The 18743-nt window shown below is 35.4% G+C and overlaps 1 protein-coding gene across 4 annotated transcripts in view; it reads right to left on the bottom strand.

The window, feature by feature from the left end:
- Positions 1–663: 663 nt before the first annotated feature.
- The window catches only part of IL17RD (interleukin 17 receptor D), a 55711-nt gene continuing 37631 nt past the window's right edge, over positions 664–18743 (bottom strand). For all 4 annotated transcript variants that reach the window (XM_068907736.1, XM_068907735.1, XM_068907737.1 and 1 more), the window contains exons 6-13: positions 17715–17759; positions 17466–17617; positions 16199–16264; positions 15598–15652; positions 14545–14655; positions 12686–12870; positions 9146–10082; positions 664–6806 (exon numbers count right to left, since the gene is read on the bottom strand). In XM_068907736.1, the coding sequence (XP_068763837.1) occupies positions 6691–6806; positions 9146–10082; positions 12686–12870; positions 14545–14655; positions 15598–15652; positions 16199–16264; positions 17466–17617; positions 17715–17759 (1667 nt within the window). In that variant the 3' untranslated portion in view covers positions 664–6690. The remainder of the gene's footprint in view (positions 6807–9145; positions 10083–12685; positions 12871–14544; positions 14656–15597; positions 15653–16198; positions 16265–17465; positions 17618–17714; positions 17760–18743) is intronic.

The raw sequence follows: 18743 nt of genomic DNA, 5'->3' as shown, positions 1-18743 counted from the left end.
ACAATAAAGAGCTCTCGGTTTGCAGTTGTTGGTAACAGTCGATACTCTGATAAAAGGTGGAGTGTAGCCTACAAAGTTGCTTTACTCTGATGGAGAAAACACTGTATCAGTCTCTGATGCCCTTTACATAATGCTGTGTTCCACTTCTATTGTTCTGCTTTTCGTGAGTCTGGGAACTTTTATGTTCCCTAGAAAGTTATATTACGGTATCAATAGTCAAACGTTTTTGATTGAGTACAGTTCCATCATAAACTTGGTTGGCTATTACAGAAATTAAGAGCAAGTTACGTGACTAATTCAATGTTGATTTACAGTCAAAGGGTTAATACAAAAATTGCAGAGGGAACGTACATGTGTTATGGCATTTAGAATTATGCCATACCACAGGTGTATACTTCCTTATGGAGAAAAAATACCAATTTTGTAGACTATTATGCAATAAACGTACCTAACTCACATAATCAACAAGATTGTCTCTCTCCGAATCCTTTTGCACACCAGCCATCGCTAAATAGTTAGAATTCCAGCCACATCAGCAGCCCAACAGGACTGCATTCCATGCGCGCAAGTCGCTTCAGCCTTCCAGCGATCGTCACGGCCTGCGCACCCAGCAGCAGAGTCTGGAAAAAAGGTGGTTTGATTTCTACTGTAAATCAGTCTTGAATGTTATAGGTCCATATGCATTAAAAATGAAGTCTTTTTATTCATTGATCAAGAAAATGAACAATTCTCCATATATTAATTTCTTCTTGAACTAATGTTTATAATGACATGTAAACTAGAAGTTATTTAAATTTTTCCTTAGCTTTCCTATTTTCACAGTAACATTTTCAAATTCCCAATCTTCCCAAACTATCTGCATTGGAGCAAAACACCCAAATCAAGAATTGAGCTTTTTTCACAGATGTAGGTAAGGACAAGCACTTCAGTTTCTGATCATCTAGGTAACACCTGAAACTAAGAAAAAACGTTACCTTTCCAACCCGCTTCTTTTGAACAGGACAATATGTTCTAATTTCTGCTTTTTCCATGGACTGTAACAAATATGAAAGCACTGTCAACAGTGCAACTGCCCATAAAAAGGCACATTATAGGCAAATCACACTTTATTAAATCAGTTCTAACAGAATAAATAATTGTATCTCATTATACAATATATAAACTGACCATTGTCCTATTTTTTATGAGTCTGGGAAATAGCAATATAGAGCGATATCAAGCAAAATAAAATAATTCATAGCATATTGAGGGGAAAATCCCTTCAGCTGATCTATAGCACAAACTTTAACTTCTGACCTTTTAGAAATAATTCAGGTCTGACCATTTATAGTTTGAATGCACATATTGTGTACAGTGCATGCTTTATGACTATAATTCAAATAAAGATTGTTTGTGTGTGTGAAATTTCAGTATCAAGTCACCACAATATTTAAATGCAAGCCAAAAAGAAAAATGAGAGGTTACTGCCTGTCTGAAGTTTTTCAAAATGTATTATCCATATTCACATCCCCACAATGATGCATATCTTTCCACATCCTCAAGGTGGAAGAATTTTGGCCAACAGTCCCCATACATTAGGGAGGCATCATGAGAGTTCTCATGTTTTATTCTGAAGGTATACCTTCAAAATAAGAGCAACACCTTCTTTCTTTTTTTTTTTTTTTTCCCCCAACTACAAAGCCCCCAATGTCCAGGGCTCCAAGGCATAAAATACAGAGATTAGGACTGCAGAACAGACATTTAGATAATATACCTTGAAGAAGTCCAGTTCAAACACAGATAAATAAATTCTCTTTTGAATTACTATTTATGCGCAAGAGCACTATGCGGACCACCTCACAGAAGGCCCTTAAGAAGCACTGTCTTATTCCATGAAAAGGGATCCTGAATGTCTTTTTAAAAATCCAAATATGCTATCAGTTTTAAAGCATTTCTTGGCTTCTTCGTTCATTCCTCCAAGTAATAACATATCACAAGTTGTACAACCCAGCTGAAATATTAGGCTAGCATACACAGGTAAGTTGAAAAACCTGTGATATAAGTATTAAAGTAATTCTTTTAAAATATGGGTATTTGTAAAATGTGTATGTGCATTTATAAAACATGTAAAGAGATAAATGTAGTTCTAATTGAAAGTTTCTAATAGTTTATAATTAGAATAACTTCTAACTGCAGTAGCATTCTTTCACTTCTCGTTTTAAATATCCGTATACTGCAACAGTTCCCCATTTCTCCTGTTATAAGCAGATGACCTACTGACACAGCCTGTATGTGAAAAGTAGAACCAGTTCTAAAATGTCCATATGCATATCAATCTAAACATGATTTCCTTGCTGTAAAACAACCGAATAGTCTCACTTTTTAAGAAGTTTAATAACCATTTCAGCTTTAACCAGCTCAATATTAACTTTTTTATGCTGCTGTGGATAGAGATGAACTGAAGTTGTTGAAATGGTCCACTTAGCCTGTCTAATAATGCCGTTAGTGACCCTTCAGAACATCTCTGATTTACCTGGTGATAGGAGCAGAAGTAGGAATCGTGGGATAGAGGCTCAGAGAAATGACACATACAAAGATTTAAAACACCATTCCTGTAGATTCAAAACATAAATTGATTCAGCACAGCTAATGTGTATCTCATTGTTAAGTAAGCAGTTCAGTTCTTACATAGTAACAGTGATTGTTACAGACTTTTTTTTTATTAACAGATTTTTCTGTTGTCTTCCAAGTTTGATGGTGCCGGATTATGAGTCCATTACAAAAAATGTTATTTACCTTATTGGGAGCATGAGTTGTTTCAAGGCTTATCCCTGGAAATACAGTTTGCAGGATTCATTGACTGGAACAGTGCTTTAAAATCAATTTGGATTAAAAAAAAAGGGCATAGAAACCTTATGCAACTATCATCACTGCTTCTTTGACAAAGTCATCCAATCCAGGCTATTATAGTTTTGTAGCTGGTATGGGTAGGTTTCACTTGACATGCAGAAGCATGTGCTGCTAGGGGATGTTCAAGGAGGATATAGGGAAAATAATCATATAAAGTCATATTAGGGTAGTCTTATTTTCAGAAAAACAATCAGACTCGGTCTATCTAGTAGAGAATTTTTAGACAGTTACAGTTTGTTTCAGTTGCTTGATTATATTAATCCATCCGTATATCAATTTCACTTCTCGATGTTAAGTATGAATAGCAGTGAGAGTCTGATTATTTATGGGGTATGCATAACTGCACTGTTTTGGATAAAAGAAGAATGCAAATGAACTCTCAAGCTTAGTCTTCTAATACTCCTATGAAAAGCTCAGTGAAAGAAACTGAACAAAAATGTTTTATTCTGAAATTTAACTTCTAAATTACAGTATAAAAAATTTATTTCTGCAAATATCAGCTGCATTCTATTTTCAACAGTACAGGTACAAATTATGGTAACAGCTATATTTATCATACAAAATGTTGAATATACAGCTATGTCTTGTATCTTTAGCTTTCCGATGTTTTTTCCACCCTCCTAGAAAACATGTTTTGAAACATCGAAACAATCGCATGGTCACACACTTGAATCTAGTAGTAATTAGAGGGATCCTTTTACCGTTTACATTCTGTTTAGAGTTTACTAATGCTTGAAAAGAGTAGTAAGCTAACCTCTAAAATGTGTATTAAAATATTTCTTTTAAAAAATATTTTTACAAGGACTTCTGCTGGTATTCTTTTTGGTGAGAAAAAAACAGAATTCTTGCAAATTCAGTACTATGCCCTTCCCTACTCTCAATACAAATAATATTTTTCTAATTTTATAAAGCATTGCGGCTTTATAAAAAAATTATTCCTAAATCAGATCAGTATTATTTTTCTCAGTTCTGCATATTTTTAAAGCATGGTTTGTCCTACCCTAAATTTTCAATTAATTATATTCTTTTTCTTCCAAAGACACATAATATGCTGTTTCCACCTTATGCTAAGAAGGAATTCTTCATTTTAGTTTTTCCTCTATAATGTATTTGATTGGCATCTGCATAGAGCTATCATAATTACATAACAATTTGCAGGATTGTACAGCAAATTAAAAATAAAAGTAAAACTAAAATCATTAGTAGCAAGTGATTCTCCGCCTGTCTTTGAAACAGAGCTTCCTTAGAGCTCAAAAGGAAACACTAATCACATTAAATAATACCAATTCTGCTACTGAATTTAACAGAACCAGGAAATCTTCCTAATCTTTAGCTGAGCATAAAATAACAGTAGATGAGCTGAAACCTTCCATTGAGGAAAGCAGCATTACACCTTCACCATCTAATTGCTAAGAAACTGCCTCAGCCTACCTCCTTGTCCTTTGGCATTTGGCAATGTCCTTTGGCGTTTCTGTGGACAGCAGCTCCTTAGCACTCAACTTGTGTACATTTTCTGCATGTCTCATCAATCCAAACTCTTTCTCTAGTAAAACTGCACAAATTGCACTGAATCAAGGTCCTACATAGCTGGATTTAGTAGAGGAGCATTTACCTCTAAATTATTCTCCCTTGTTAAACCCAGGTATTTTTCTACTTTAAAGAGCAGGAAAACATGAAGAATTTTGTTTTCAGTACAGCTCAAGGCACAGTATACAGAAAGCATTACTGAAGGTGCAGATAATTCACTGTGTAGTAAGAATTACCTAAACTTACTTAGCTATTGTAAGTTTATAGTTTTCCAGTTACTTTTCTTTCAAATTCAGAAAATGGGGACAGTACAAAACATTACACTAGTGAACATGGCCATCCAAATCTGACAACCTCATCATAGTATAATTCTGTCTTACAATTGCAAAGCAGGCTGGAGTTCTGCCATCAATGGCTACACTCAAATAATTGTTACATCTTATGCATGAAAGTTGTACAGACCTTTCTTAATGCATCTGTGGCAAGAGCAATTTCAAGAAAGAGGCTTTTGTTTGGACATTTATATGATTAAATATAAACTGACCAAAAAAAATACAACAGGGGTTTTAAAATGAAATGACTCAATGACGAACAAGTCAGAACCCAAAAATAACAATTCACATAAATTCACACAGAATTGAGGGGTGGCCTGATTTTTTGGCCCTCCCTGCCCCTCCCACCCCCCCCCCCAAAAAAAAAAAAAAAAAGATTTGACAGCACTGGAGAGCTCAAGTTACCACAGGAAGAAAATCATTACTGGTTTAAGAGTTCTATCTTGTGCTATTAAAACGGACAATACAATGTAACAATTAGCGATGTCTTAATTCTACTCTACCAAAACGGAGAGAACATTTGAGGTGTTTGAGTTCTCCCTGGCTACACTTCTCAAGTAATCTCCTGTTGAGGGAGCCTGAGGACAGTTGAAACAAGGGACAGACTCTGACTCCATGAACAAATTTAGCATGAGGCACACTGATTAGGTGTCTTTTATTATTTGCTGTTACCATATATGTTAAAATAGTGCCTAGAATTGCAGTTATACAGGTGAGTTTTACTGATCAAGTTACTCTTTGGAAGCAGCAGTGATACTTTGGATGAGGATACAGCTACATCATCACTGCAGAAGAAAGCACTTGCATGCTCCCTGTCTTCAGATAAACAAGACTAGTTGTATTCTTAGTGTTTTGTTAACATAACACTAGTAATATTATACCATCTTAATCACTAAGTAATGGTAAGTACTGGGAACTTCAAAATAACTCATAGGCTTCTGTTTAGTGGTTGATCAACATGAACTAAAGTACTTATGTAAGTTAACTGCTTGTCTTAACTTGTTTTACCCCAGATGAATTTGTAGCAGCATGTTCTTGAAGGATAACAGAAATTCCCCACACAGCACGCTCCTCTCATGGCTGAACAAAGACAGAACGATGCCCTGAACAAATACAAAATTTGGTTTCCCTTCCCCCATCTCTTTGACATATTCTTCATATCAACCCTTCCAGGAAGAAAACAGGAAGCTAAGTTTCCATGGTATCACTCAGTCAGCATATATAGGAATTTTTTTCGATTGTAAAAATGATACTTTCAGGCTCAGTATGTTATTATTTGTGAGCCATCATAGCCAGATTATGGAGAAAGAAAGGAGAATCATACTGAAGTGGGAGACATGCTCTTATTTGAAATTGAAGTCTGAGACACATTACCATTTAGGAAAGGGAGAGAAGAGTGTGAGGAAAGGAGCTCAAATATTTCTAAAAGAACTGGAATTCTCCTTTGGAGAATCACGTGATCTCACCTTTGGCATTTTATGTTGATTCTGAAAAAAACCCTGCTGCTCATTCACTAAAATAATCCTGTCATCAAGTACGTCAGCACTTAAAACAAGAGCCCGGACAATAAAATTTACTAAGACTTAAAGGTCCAAGCAATTTTCTGTCCAAATGCAAGATTATTTCTAGGGAAAAAAAGTGATTTTTGATTATGGCATCTGTAAACAGTGTAATATGATCATGAAATGTAAGTTAGAAATAGGAATGATTTTGAAGTGTATTTTCATCTATTTTTCCACGCTGCATTTTTCAAATCATGTAAGACTTGATATAATAACGACTGACAGGTTCAAGTTTACTGGCTATAAAAATCCCTTAGGAATAGCAGGTCTTCAGGGAATCTTTGTTCCTTCAAGCAGGTTTAGTGCTGGGATAGTGTGGTAGTTAAAGCACAAACAGAGGCTGTTGATAAAGTGGCAATGCATAACAATGTTGTAACGTATTACAAAGGTGCAATTGCCTGCAGTTCGTCAGTATGGATATGGCAATGAAGTTCTGCTTTATATATTCCAGGCACTAGGAACTTTGTGGCAGTGATTACAGGAGGTTCTTCTTCCCCTATAAAAGGAAAAAAGAAATGAGGTTGATTATTTTGACAATAAATTTATTTGTTCAACATTCTAGAAACAATGCAAAGGAAAACTTGTGAAAACCCTCTGTGCCACAGTGCCTTATTCCTAAGGCTGAACTACCATACTCAGTAACTCCTTATCTAAAGGATTAATAGGATTTTTCTCCCCAGACAGGACTACTTGTAGAAAATGCTATTAGTAAATGGACCTATTAAAGGTTTGAGTGTTGGGCCCTCCCGAATATTATACTGGTTTGAACTTGAGTGGATTGTGCCTAATTTGACCATCTCTTTGAAAATCTTTTCTTTGTGAAAGAGCAGTCTGTATATGAACTGCACTGAAAGATAAAAAGTGTTACAAATTATATGATTTATTAGTTTCAATCAAACTATGAAAGCATATTTATTGTCCTATAAAGAGAAAAGGAAAGACCTACCCTGAGATGTGTGTACTCACTGCTAAACAGCAGAGCTATTCATTTCTGTTCTGACCAAGTAATAGACCGAAAATGGGTAGCCAGAACATAAATGGTATCTTACACTGTGAATTCAAAGTAGTAATTTGGACATATCCAATTCTTCGAACAAGACTACAAGCTACAAAATTTTATTTACTCATCTCATTATTAGGGCTATAAACGTTAGAGGTGTCACTATTTTGCATAACTGGGACAGTAAAAAGATTTAATGGGTTGCAATTTAACAGGCAGATGATGAGCAGTTCTAAATACTGTCTCATTTGTACCCAGTATCTAATTAGGACTGTGGTTTGGGTGAGAGTAGGTTTGAATGAGACTCAGTCCAACAAGATCAAGGTGGTGCTTTTGGACTGGGATGGTAACTGGGGAAACGCCAGAAGTTGCTTTTGATTTCTCTGACTGTTGGAACATCAATGTTAAGGTTCACCTCTACCAGCTAGTGTTACATTTTTTAATTTCTATAGCTGGAATACATTAACAAGTAGATACGTGACTTGAGAAACCACCTCTTTCTTCCAGGGACTCTTTGGCAGCTGAGATACTCAGCTGCCAGTTCTGTGACTGAATCAGAGGGAAATACTGCAATTCTTACAGAGAGGCCACACATCTAAAACCAACATCCTACTTTTGTCCAACACATACCCGAACCTTACAAATATAGTCTGTATGTTTTCCCACAACTACAAGAACAGGGTAAGTTAGAAGATGGGGAGGAAATTAATATAATATGAATTTTGAAACAATAACTGCGTATTTATTGCTTATAGAACTAAATCACTAAAACTATACTTTTTTCACAGGCGGAAGAAAAAAAAAACCACAGTTTTTAGTAATTTTCTCATAGAGACTAGATGCTGTGTCTATCAATATCTATCTATTCCCTCCCTGAGGTAATTCTGGCATCAAACACTACTTATTAATCACTTGAATAATCACAAAAAGATCCATTTAAGTAAGAGAAAAGACTAGAAAGACAGTTCACTCTGTTAATATTCATTCAAGAAAGCATGATAATAAATCACCAAAGTGCCATATTCACCTGTTGTAGCTGCTTAGGGAAGATCTCAGCAAATGGCATTTTGATAACTATAAATACAATTGCTGGAACATTCCTTTTTGCTCTAGTTGTGACACCAGCTCACTGTATTGCAATGAGTAAGGTCAGATCAGCTGTTTATCTAAGGGAATACTTACACGATCTAACCGTAGGCATCTAATCTGGGTATCTATTTTGGAGAGTGTCTTCAGAGCATTTAAATTCCTCCACTGAACCCCTTCCATTCACTCCTCCCATTCCCAATCCAATGAGAAGCCTAATGTGATTCTGAACCTTGAGTTAACCATGGTACAGACTATACCCTATTTTTGGAGGCATTCTTCAAAATGAAATCAACTGCTTAATATGTGGGACTGAATCTAGAAAGTTTGACCGTTCCAAAATAGGCTATCAGTTTTAGACTTAAGGCCTTTCCGTAAGAATGCTTCACCATATTACTCTCCCAATTAAATCACACAGCTCTCATCTGAGTATCTCAGCTGCCAAGAAGTCGCTGGAAGAAAGATGCCATCTCTCTAGTAATTAGGTCAATTAATGAAATGTGACTTATTAATATACTTTTAATGAAAGTTTATTTAGCCAAGAATCCCCTCCCCCTAATCAGTTAAGGGAAAGATGACTTTTTCCAAAGTTACTGAAAACTTATCTTTTTTGACCATCTTCATATAATGCCTACCATCCTCTGCATTTTTTTATATGACTCCTTGCATAGTATCTTAAATATTTTGAGATGGTAGAAATGTGCCCACAACAACTGAATATAATTTTAAAAGCGACTGCTGTACCTCACCTAAACCTGATGATGAAGAAACGCTTCCTGTAATGGAAGATGTTTCAATTTGATCTGTCAACAGTCCTTCCATTAAAGGTAAAGATAATTCAGATGAAGGAACAGACGAATCATAGATTCCAGAATCTCGAGGCATATCTGTAAGATTGGAAGCTTTAACAACATGTAACAACGGCTGAAGAACAGAACGGCCGCCTTGAATGTCCTGAGTTTCTATATCTTCTCCAAGGTTTAAGTGCTGAATTATACAATGGGAGTCTGCATTTGCAACCGAAATAACATTTCCATCTGTTTTCAGGTAAAAATCAGCATCCGTCATCTGTTTACTCACTAAGTCATTTAAAACCAAGCCTGAGTCAAATTTTTCCATGACAGGCTCCGAGTAATGTAAAGGAGATGGAGGAAAAGAAATAAATTGTTTCTCAAACCAGTCTGGTTCCTGATCAATGAACTGATGCATATTGCAAATGGCAACATAAAGGGATCGTCCAGATTTGCTTCTGAAATAATTCCTTTTACTAACGTTCACAGGAAACAGCTCTGAATCCTGTAGGCTGAGATCTCTGGAGTGTAAATGGGAATAAAGCTGAGGAAGATTATCCATGAGTTTGTATTTTGTACTTAGATCCAGAATACCAGGGATGTCTCCTTCACAGGAGTAATCAAAGTAGACTGCAATGAACTTGCCGAGGTCATTTGAATTCTGCTTTGCCTGACGAAGCTTCTCTGCAACAGTTGACACAGCAAACAGAAAGAGTTCTCCTCTCCCTGCATCTCTGGTTACCCCTCTGGGTTTCCAGTTCTTTTTTTCAACAAAGTATTTCATTCCCTTGGAACATACAGTGATGATAAATTGGGACTCATTCATTTTTTTAATAAGCCACTCTTTCTGCCCTTCCTTACAAATTTTTAGATCTTCCCATAAATCTAGAGCCACCTGGAAAAGAAAAGAACATAGTGGTTGATATTTATTATTAGATTATATGATTAGATTTAGTTACTAATGAAATCTAAATGAGCTATTAATACTCAGTGAGCCAGCTTGTGCTTATAGGACAATTCAGAACTATTAATAATGAGTCCAACTATAACTTGTCCCTGATGCAAACGTAAGCTATTTTAAAACAGAAATAAGTAATAGTTAAGGTAGCACTGAAGTGGAAAAACTAGAATCAGTCGTATTAACTATCATCAAAATACAGAAGGCCTCACATTTAATCTAAACTTTGCCTGAGGGCTGAATATTGCACTGGGTTTGGGAAGTGTGCGACTGCTAAGATAAAAAGGAAAGCTAGTTACTATATGAACCTGTTTTGCTGCTTATTTATTATTCAAAGAGAAACCTACCTAATTATACCTGTGTCATTTATAAACTTATTGAATCCACAAATAATACTGCAAGGCCAAATAATTGAATGTACACTGTGCAGGTATTTAAAAAATGCTATGGATTTGGTATATGGCATTATTTCTTAGGGAATAAAAAGAGCATAGAAAATGTGGGTAGACTAAGTAAAATACTATTTACCCATCATATATTTAGCTATCTGATCAAATTAGATATCATCAAACTGCAACAAATAATATACAGTGCCTGCCTCATATAGTTTTACTATTGTATAGTATGCTCCTTAACATGCTGAATGTAATGAAAATACATGTTTTTATAATCTTTTGCCCATTAATGAACTCTGGTGCCAAGAATTTTCACGTCTAGATGCAAAGATGATTAGTATTTATAACAACAAGTCCTTTTAGGTAGGATGCAAAAAAGTAGCAGCTCATCTCTGATAAGAAGGCTCTAAAATTTTATCATAAGAGCTGTTTTATTTTATACTTGGCAAATTTTCTGAATATTCTACATGGTCTGAAATGCCTGTGCACACCAAAATGAAAGCCATAGTGCTTTATCTCCTGAAAGAAAGAAAGAATGACTAGTAGAATAAACAAGCAAAACAGAAGCAAAGTTTTAGAACGGACGCAAAGCAAAACCAAAACCACTTCCAAAACCTAGCGTTTTCCTAGAGAACAAAATATTATTTTTTTTCTCTGTTACCTATCTAAGAGCAGAAAACTTTGTCATGTCAGAAGACACAGACCAGCTTAATGCCTAAAACACATGAATTCATGAAAACTGTTACGGCAAAGTCAGGTACAGGAAGAAAATAAATATGCATGGGGAGGAGAAGGTCATTTTACAGCTGCTCATGAGTTGCGCCGATACGGTATAATGCGGGCAATCTTGTTTCTGTGTCCAAGATATTTGTTTCTGTTCTTCAAAATACTATCTGAACGTCTCTCTATGAGAAAGGATTTTTAGTATGTCAAGTTATTATTTTAAGTGTCTTATTAAATACCATTGCTTTTGTCTCTATAAGACAATAGTCCAATTCCATATGCCAAATATAACTTTCTGTTATACATTGAGCTTCGCTTTTTATATTAAACCCCACTAGCTTTAATAACAACATGCATTATTTCCCTGTGTAGATTCTATTAATAATTTATTTATACAATCGATTAAACTTAAACAATGCCTCATGCTATGCGTCCCATGGTACATATGCATAGTGGTAACAGCTCACCTTAACACTACTGCAAAGAGGTCTGGTACTGTAGTGCTAAAGTACTTATCAAGAAAGGGGATTCAAGGAAATTACTTATAAAACACCTTACCTGAACCATTTTAAGCATATGAATAAATTGTCAGCAACCCCAAATATGTGATGTGTTAATTATTTTGCCTAATATGTTTAGCCAGTAGGGGTCAGACTTGTTGTATAATTGAGAAAACAGTTTTGATTCATACATAGAGAATCACAGTGGCAGGAACTGTGAAAATGCAACAAAAATAAGCTAATAATTGTCTTGCCTTTTTACAAGTGAAAAGTGAATTGCCTCCCCCATTTTTACTACATTTGAGAAAGCAGTCAGATTCTGAGCCTAGTCTTTCAGATAGGAATTTTGATGTCTTTCTCATAGCTTTGAATCAAAAAATAAAAAATATGCTGATTTTACAGCATCAAAGGAACAGAGAGGAAGTAAAACATTCAACCATAACAATACAAAATGTCAACAATTAATCCTCATTAGGTAGATTTTGCAGTGCAAACAGAATTTTTGATAGATTCAAGTGTTCATGTCTGGTATCACCACATCAAAGTTACAGTAAAAAAGATATTTTAGGAATGCTGAAATAGATTAGGTAGACTATAACATCTCTTTTTGACTGCAGACTATAAAGACACTAGACCTACTAAACAGAAGAAGCAGTTAGTATTAAATAAGCTAAACATGACCAAATGAGAGTCCTAGAATCAATGCAGTACACATCTGTCCGTTATGCAAGCTATGGTTTGTTACTTTCCCTAAGCGCAAAAAATTTATGTAGGCAATACGTAGGAGGATAGTGAAAACTATATGCTGTGGAAAGGTGCGATTGACATATTCTATTTTCAAACACACATTATCACGAGTTTTTGGGGATACTGTTTTAATTAAGGCAACTCTACTTGTTTAGAGAAGAAACGTTGAGTTTACCTCACAGCCACAAAAGTCCTGAAGAAAATAAGCAAAGCATTGGATAACGTTAATGTGTTTCTGGCAATCTTTACTGGAATAGCAGATGAACACTTTTGGCCGGGGACGAAGTCTTTCCACGTGGAGCACTGCAGCATATGCTGAAGATTCTGAGCTCTCCTCATCTAGATGAGAATATATATTTTCTAAATTGGAAGAAAGAGAGTTCACACCATAAAAGATCAGATTTTTAAACCTTTTTCGGCTCATTACTCATACAGTAAAGATTTTATCCAAAAGATATACTTCTGAGTGTGGGACGGAAAAGGAATAATTTGCACATCCTCTATTTCCTAGCTTCTGAGCTGCGACACATGTGGAACACACTTGGAAAGTGAGATGTGCAGATATTACTGTACAACTCAGAAAACTCTCAAGAACGGTTTGTTTTGTAAATAGAATGAGGTTGTTCCACCTCTGTCCAGCTTCAACAATCATCCTCTTTCTGTTCAAAAACTATCAGCCTCAAAGATATATTGTTATCAAGTTTCCTGCATAACAAAGAGAGAATCTCTTTTTTAAAACAGTGACACAAGCAAAGTAAGAATACTAACTTGCAGAAACACACACACCTTCAGAACATCATGTAGTAATTCTCTGGTGTACATGTACATTTTTCAACATAAATTTGACATTAATTTGAAATGAGATAGTATCAATTTAAATCAAAACAGCTATTTGCATTTCTTCCTTTGTATGGATGCTTTTATGCCAGAAAGTAAGCGCCTTATGCCAAAATAATTCTTAATCTAGTTCTACAGTTGATTAAACTAATTTGGAATAAAGCGTGAGTATCAAAACAAAAGCATCCATCTAGAGATTTATTTTAGAACGATTCATCATGAATAACTGTTCTGGAACAATTCTCTCTGTAGACAAATCCTCAGTGGTTGTCTGTTTTTTGTTGGAACTGTGCTAGCTGTGAGCTAGGGGATAGCCACAGAAGACCAGAAGGTAAAAGGATTTAACCCAGATGGCATACAGCACTTGCAGTATGCCTCATTTCCAAAATTCAGATGGAGAATACAGACATCTGAGGTTTGGGGAATGTAATCTCTTTTTCCACATTCATGAAACCGCACAATTCCCAAGATACTACCAAAAAAAAAAAATGCCAATTGATTTTTAACATCTCAATGTAACAAGTGTGGCTTGCCAGCTCCTGGACACAGAGGAGAGAGAAGTCAGCAGAGAGAGATGGAATCTAATTTAGAGAAACATCTGCAAGCAAGTCTTAGGAAGAATAAATTTAGGGAGAAGGCTTAGCATAAAGTTTAAAGGCAACTTCCAGGAAAACGAGCAAGTCTGGAAAAATAGATAGAGGTAACATTCCAGACAGTGCTGTGGACTATATTGGTATCACATATATGGTTTTAGTTTCTGGTTTGAAATAAATATGAACTAAACATTTCTGCATGAAATAAGGGAATGTTGAAAATATATCAACTTACAGATCTGTTTGTATTCTATGTGGTCATGCAGTACTGTCACAAATTGATATTTTTAAAAAGAAACCCCATACCAAAAATATTTCCCAACAACTCTTCTGTTCTGTCCTCTGACTGGGCGGTGAAGTCTTGATTTGTGATATAATACTGTCTATGGCAAGAAATTACCATCAGCACAGGATTAAGAGTTTGCTACAAGTTTACAAAGTTTGCTACAAGAGTTTGCAAAGTTTTGACACATGAAAAAGCTGTGGGAAGGGAAGAAAGGTGAAAAAGAAAGCTCTTCAGATAAAGGTATTTCTGGAGCAAACCTACTGAGACATTATCGGGTGCAAAAGTGCTCCTTTAAGTGGAGCTCTATATTGACTCTACCTTGCTGTTTCTTGCGGCACATCACTGTGAAAAGCGTTGCAAATGCTGAAATGACGACTAAGGGGACTGTAATGGCAATAGCTCTTATTGGTCCAGCCCACGGAGAGTGTACTTTGAAAAATAAAGCAGAATTAGCCTTATGTAAATAAGCTGTATTATCATTATTTAATCATATCTTCACACTGGGAATGGAAAACTGCTGCAGCAAACTATTCTCCATTAACTTTCAAATATACAGTAGAGGCAAACGTCATGTTCTGCTTCACTTTAAATAAATTTTATGTTGTTTGCCCTCATCACCACAGCATTAGAGCGACTAGCATAAGTACGAAGGGCTATATTCCAACTTATATTTCCCTCCAAGACAAGAACTTCATGTGAAGAGTCATTTTGATGAGATATGCAATAGTCATTTGGTCCTGATGGCTTTTTGTTCTAGGGTATTGGACTAGCCACTTAGAAAGCACTGTCTTCTGCACAGACTAGGTTTATCAATATGTATTAGAATCAATCCATCTTGTCTACTGCCTTCATCTGTGGCTATGTTTCTACAGTTACCTTTTGAAATCCTTATTTAGGTTCTCCATAACTAGTCTGATACAGAGAGATGCTGAGCATTCCCTCAACAGGTTTTCCTGACTGCTTACTTTCATTTCCATGCTGAAGTTTGCAGTCAGGTTAGGCTTAGGCTGCTCTCACAGTTTTATTACATTATTTCCATACAACCACATGCATCATTTGCAAGCAATTAAGATACAGACTATGACCATGTATACAGTAGAAATGACTTTTCCACAAAGATTTCCAATTGTATATTGATCTAAACTGCACTAAATAAAAACGTATACATATGTGCATGCATGAGTGTGCATCAGTACTCTTTTTTCATTAAGTCAAAAGATCACAGTAGAACTGCATTTAAAAGTAGAGCTAAGCCTCAATAGTCTTGGATTGTAGCAAACGGCCATGCGTCAAATCAACATTTATTTCCAATATAATTAAAATTGAATCTAAATAAATACTGCACAGCGTTAAAAAAAAAAAAAATCATACCTGGTTTTAGTGCATAATGCATTGTTTTCCTTGTTGTGTTAGTGTCATCCACCAGCTTTGAAAAGTAAAAGTTGAATTTTATTTTGTGGGAATTTTATTTAATTTGTGAAAAAAAAAATTTCTGCATAAGTAAAAAATTATAACAGCATTCAGTACCAAATGTGAAGAAACTTATCATTCAAAAAGTTACAATTAAAGAGCACCCAAAACTAGTAAGTAATGAAGGCATTTTTTTCTTGTTGCTACATAATTTATTTTTAATTGCCTTATTATATTGTGATTCTTAACTTTCGGCATTCACATATCATCAACATCAAAAGAAATAAACAGCTTTTAATTCCAATTAAGAATCAAAGTCTAAGAGTAATCCAGGCCCACAATTTTACTTGAAGGCCCAGGTGAAGGTGCTGTATGCTTAGGGAAGCAAAGCTATGGAAAGGTAAAGAACGATCTAAAATGTTTATTTGCCCAATTTACTTCAGTAGTGATGCCTGAAGTCCAATTTTATCACAGATTTTGGCTTGAAGAATGTTAATTTCAATGAATTCCTCATTAACATACTTATCTAGCTACTGTATAAATTATTATTTGTAAATATTACCTCAATTATATAATCCCCTGGAGATACATTCTGAAGAACGCAACTTGTAGTGTCTGTGTTCTGCTCCTATATAAAAGAAAGAGAATATTGTGCAAGCAATTCACATACTTTTAAAACCTAATAGAAGATACAGTCACTTTGTTACTGAGTTAGAAATGTACACTGCCCTGCTGTACCAAGACACCTTACACCAGCAAAACTAAGTCTCTCTATTCAAATATCCAAGGACTACAGTCCTCTGTCTGCAGAACTCAAATATTTATGACTGATTATTCAAAAGACTCTTAAAACTTTGGTCTAATACATAAACTCTACACTATGCCCTGAAGCTTCCTAGCTTTCAGAGACTCAGGATCAAAGGTTGACCACTGATAACAAACTAGCCATCAAGTCACAGGAAATAACAACAAAGCTGTGGGAAACAATAGAGCAAATCACAGCTCCCATAAGAAGACATGAGCACACAGCCATGCAGAATCACTGTAACATTTTTCTGAATTCATGTACTGATTTATTTTTATTCTTCAGACTGAAGACACAGTAGCACAAAAAGATTTTAATTAATGGTCTCAAATTTGAATGCATCCTTAGTTAACAAACTTTAAACATGGAGAAGGCCAATTCCTCTCATTTCATATTGGTTTTCTGAGTGACATCAGTGGGAGCTCAATGCAAATTCCAGCATTTTAGTTCTGCACACATTTCTACAACTCATGTATTTTTATAAGGGTATAAGACAATGATGAATGGATCCCAAAGTCTGACAGTTTAGAATTCTTCCACAGCGCCCATTGTCTATGATAAAAAACAGACTTAAGTCCAGAGAAACCACTTAGTAACTTCGACACTCAACACAGACAGCCTAACTCACTTTTTAAATGAGCTGTCTTGTGATATCATCTTAGTTGGTAAGTTGTAAAGTGGTGAAATTAGGGCAAAGATGCAAGCACAAAATAAGAAAGAATATTTATTGCAAACATTAAAAAAAACTAAAGTACTAATTAGCTGTAGGGTCTTCAAGAGGGAGAACAGTGTTCTCCCATTTGCTTGTAGTATCCAGCAACGATGGAAACCTCAAACCTGGTTTTGGCTGGTGAGTCCTATCACAACACAAATATTACTTACCTAAATAATAACAAAATAGTTTAAAGTTTTAAAATTGATAGAATTCTAAATTATATTAACTTTTTAAATGTTCTAAGGTTTTACAGCAACTTTATGTTAATGATTTTTGTGCTTTTAAGAGTTGCAAAACTTAGTGATGTACCTGTTTGCAGGTCTTCTGCTTAAACGGTCCTTCATGCTTAAGTTTGTAGTGAAGAAAGTAATATCTAAACCCAAAGTTGTGCGGTGCATGATCAAAAGACACTTGCATGTTAAAGCCTTGCTGGGTCACATTCAGATTCCTTGGCTTCCAGTCTGTCAGAGGAGATACTCACAAATTGACAAATGACTCTTTCAAGAACAATAACTTTTTTGTAAGATAAATACATGGGAAGTATGACATTTTACTTACAAGGTTTGCAGACGAGGTTTTCTGGCTGTAGCAACAATTCACATGCTACAAGCACACACAAAAATTATTAATGATACAGTACTCAAATGCTATGCTACATAAAGAGGAAAGGAAAGGGGACAAACAGTACTCAAATGCTATGCTACATAAAGAGGAAAGGAAAGGGGACAAACAGTACTCAAATGCTATGCTACATAAAGAGGAAAGGAAAGGGGACAAAAAAAGGAAGCTACTTCATCATTTTTAAGATAATTCTCATTTCTTTTCCAGCCTCTAATATGCATGGAGTAAATATATTTAGCAAATTCAGTTTCCTTGTTATAGTTCAAGTCCCTTCTCATCTTTATATGAGAAATACAAGGTCATTTATATGAAAACAGCATGCCTTAGTGACACAAAAAAGACTGCACCAGGCACAGCTCAGCAGGGGAGAAAGAAGTCAAAACTGGTCTTTGTTAACAAATACATCTACTCAAAGTAAGTACGTATTACTGGGACAAATGTTATTTTTTGTCAGCATCAACAAATAAGCTTGAAAACATTTTCAGAAAAGTTTATAGAGCAACAAAATCCAAGCAGAACAAATGCCAACTTTTTACCTAAAGGTACGCCTATGGTTAGATTTTCATCATACTGTTTAAGCGCCTACACACAGGACCCTATTCAAGCTCCTTTTCTTTTTCTTTTCCCTTCCATTCTTCCTCTCTCTCTCTCTCTCATTAGAGTTGCTAATTGCTCAGTAATTGAGAAATTCAACTTGATATGTTGCTATCTATTTCTGTATGTACTCATCTATCTCTAGATATCCATTTTTGAAACCATGATCTCAAAAACAAAAGCAATCTGAGCTTATTCACAAGGTGAACCATTTTTATGGGTTGAACCTTCCTGAGAAACATGGGAGTAGGCCTGCTGTAGGAAGACCTGAGCTAGTCTCAGGCCTGACCTGAGACCTTTCTTCTGGTTGTTGGATGATATGGATCATACACCACAGATTAACCTGTGGCATCCAAATTCATTCCACTTAAC

This window comes from Struthio camelus, chromosome 14 (assembly GCF_040807025.1).
Source record: "Struthio camelus isolate bStrCam1 chromosome 14, bStrCam1.hap1, whole genome shotgun sequence".
Taxonomy (NCBI): domain Eukaryota; kingdom Metazoa; phylum Chordata; class Aves; order Struthioniformes; family Struthionidae; genus Struthio; species Struthio camelus.
This window is presented reverse-complemented; position numbering and strand designations above follow the sequence as displayed.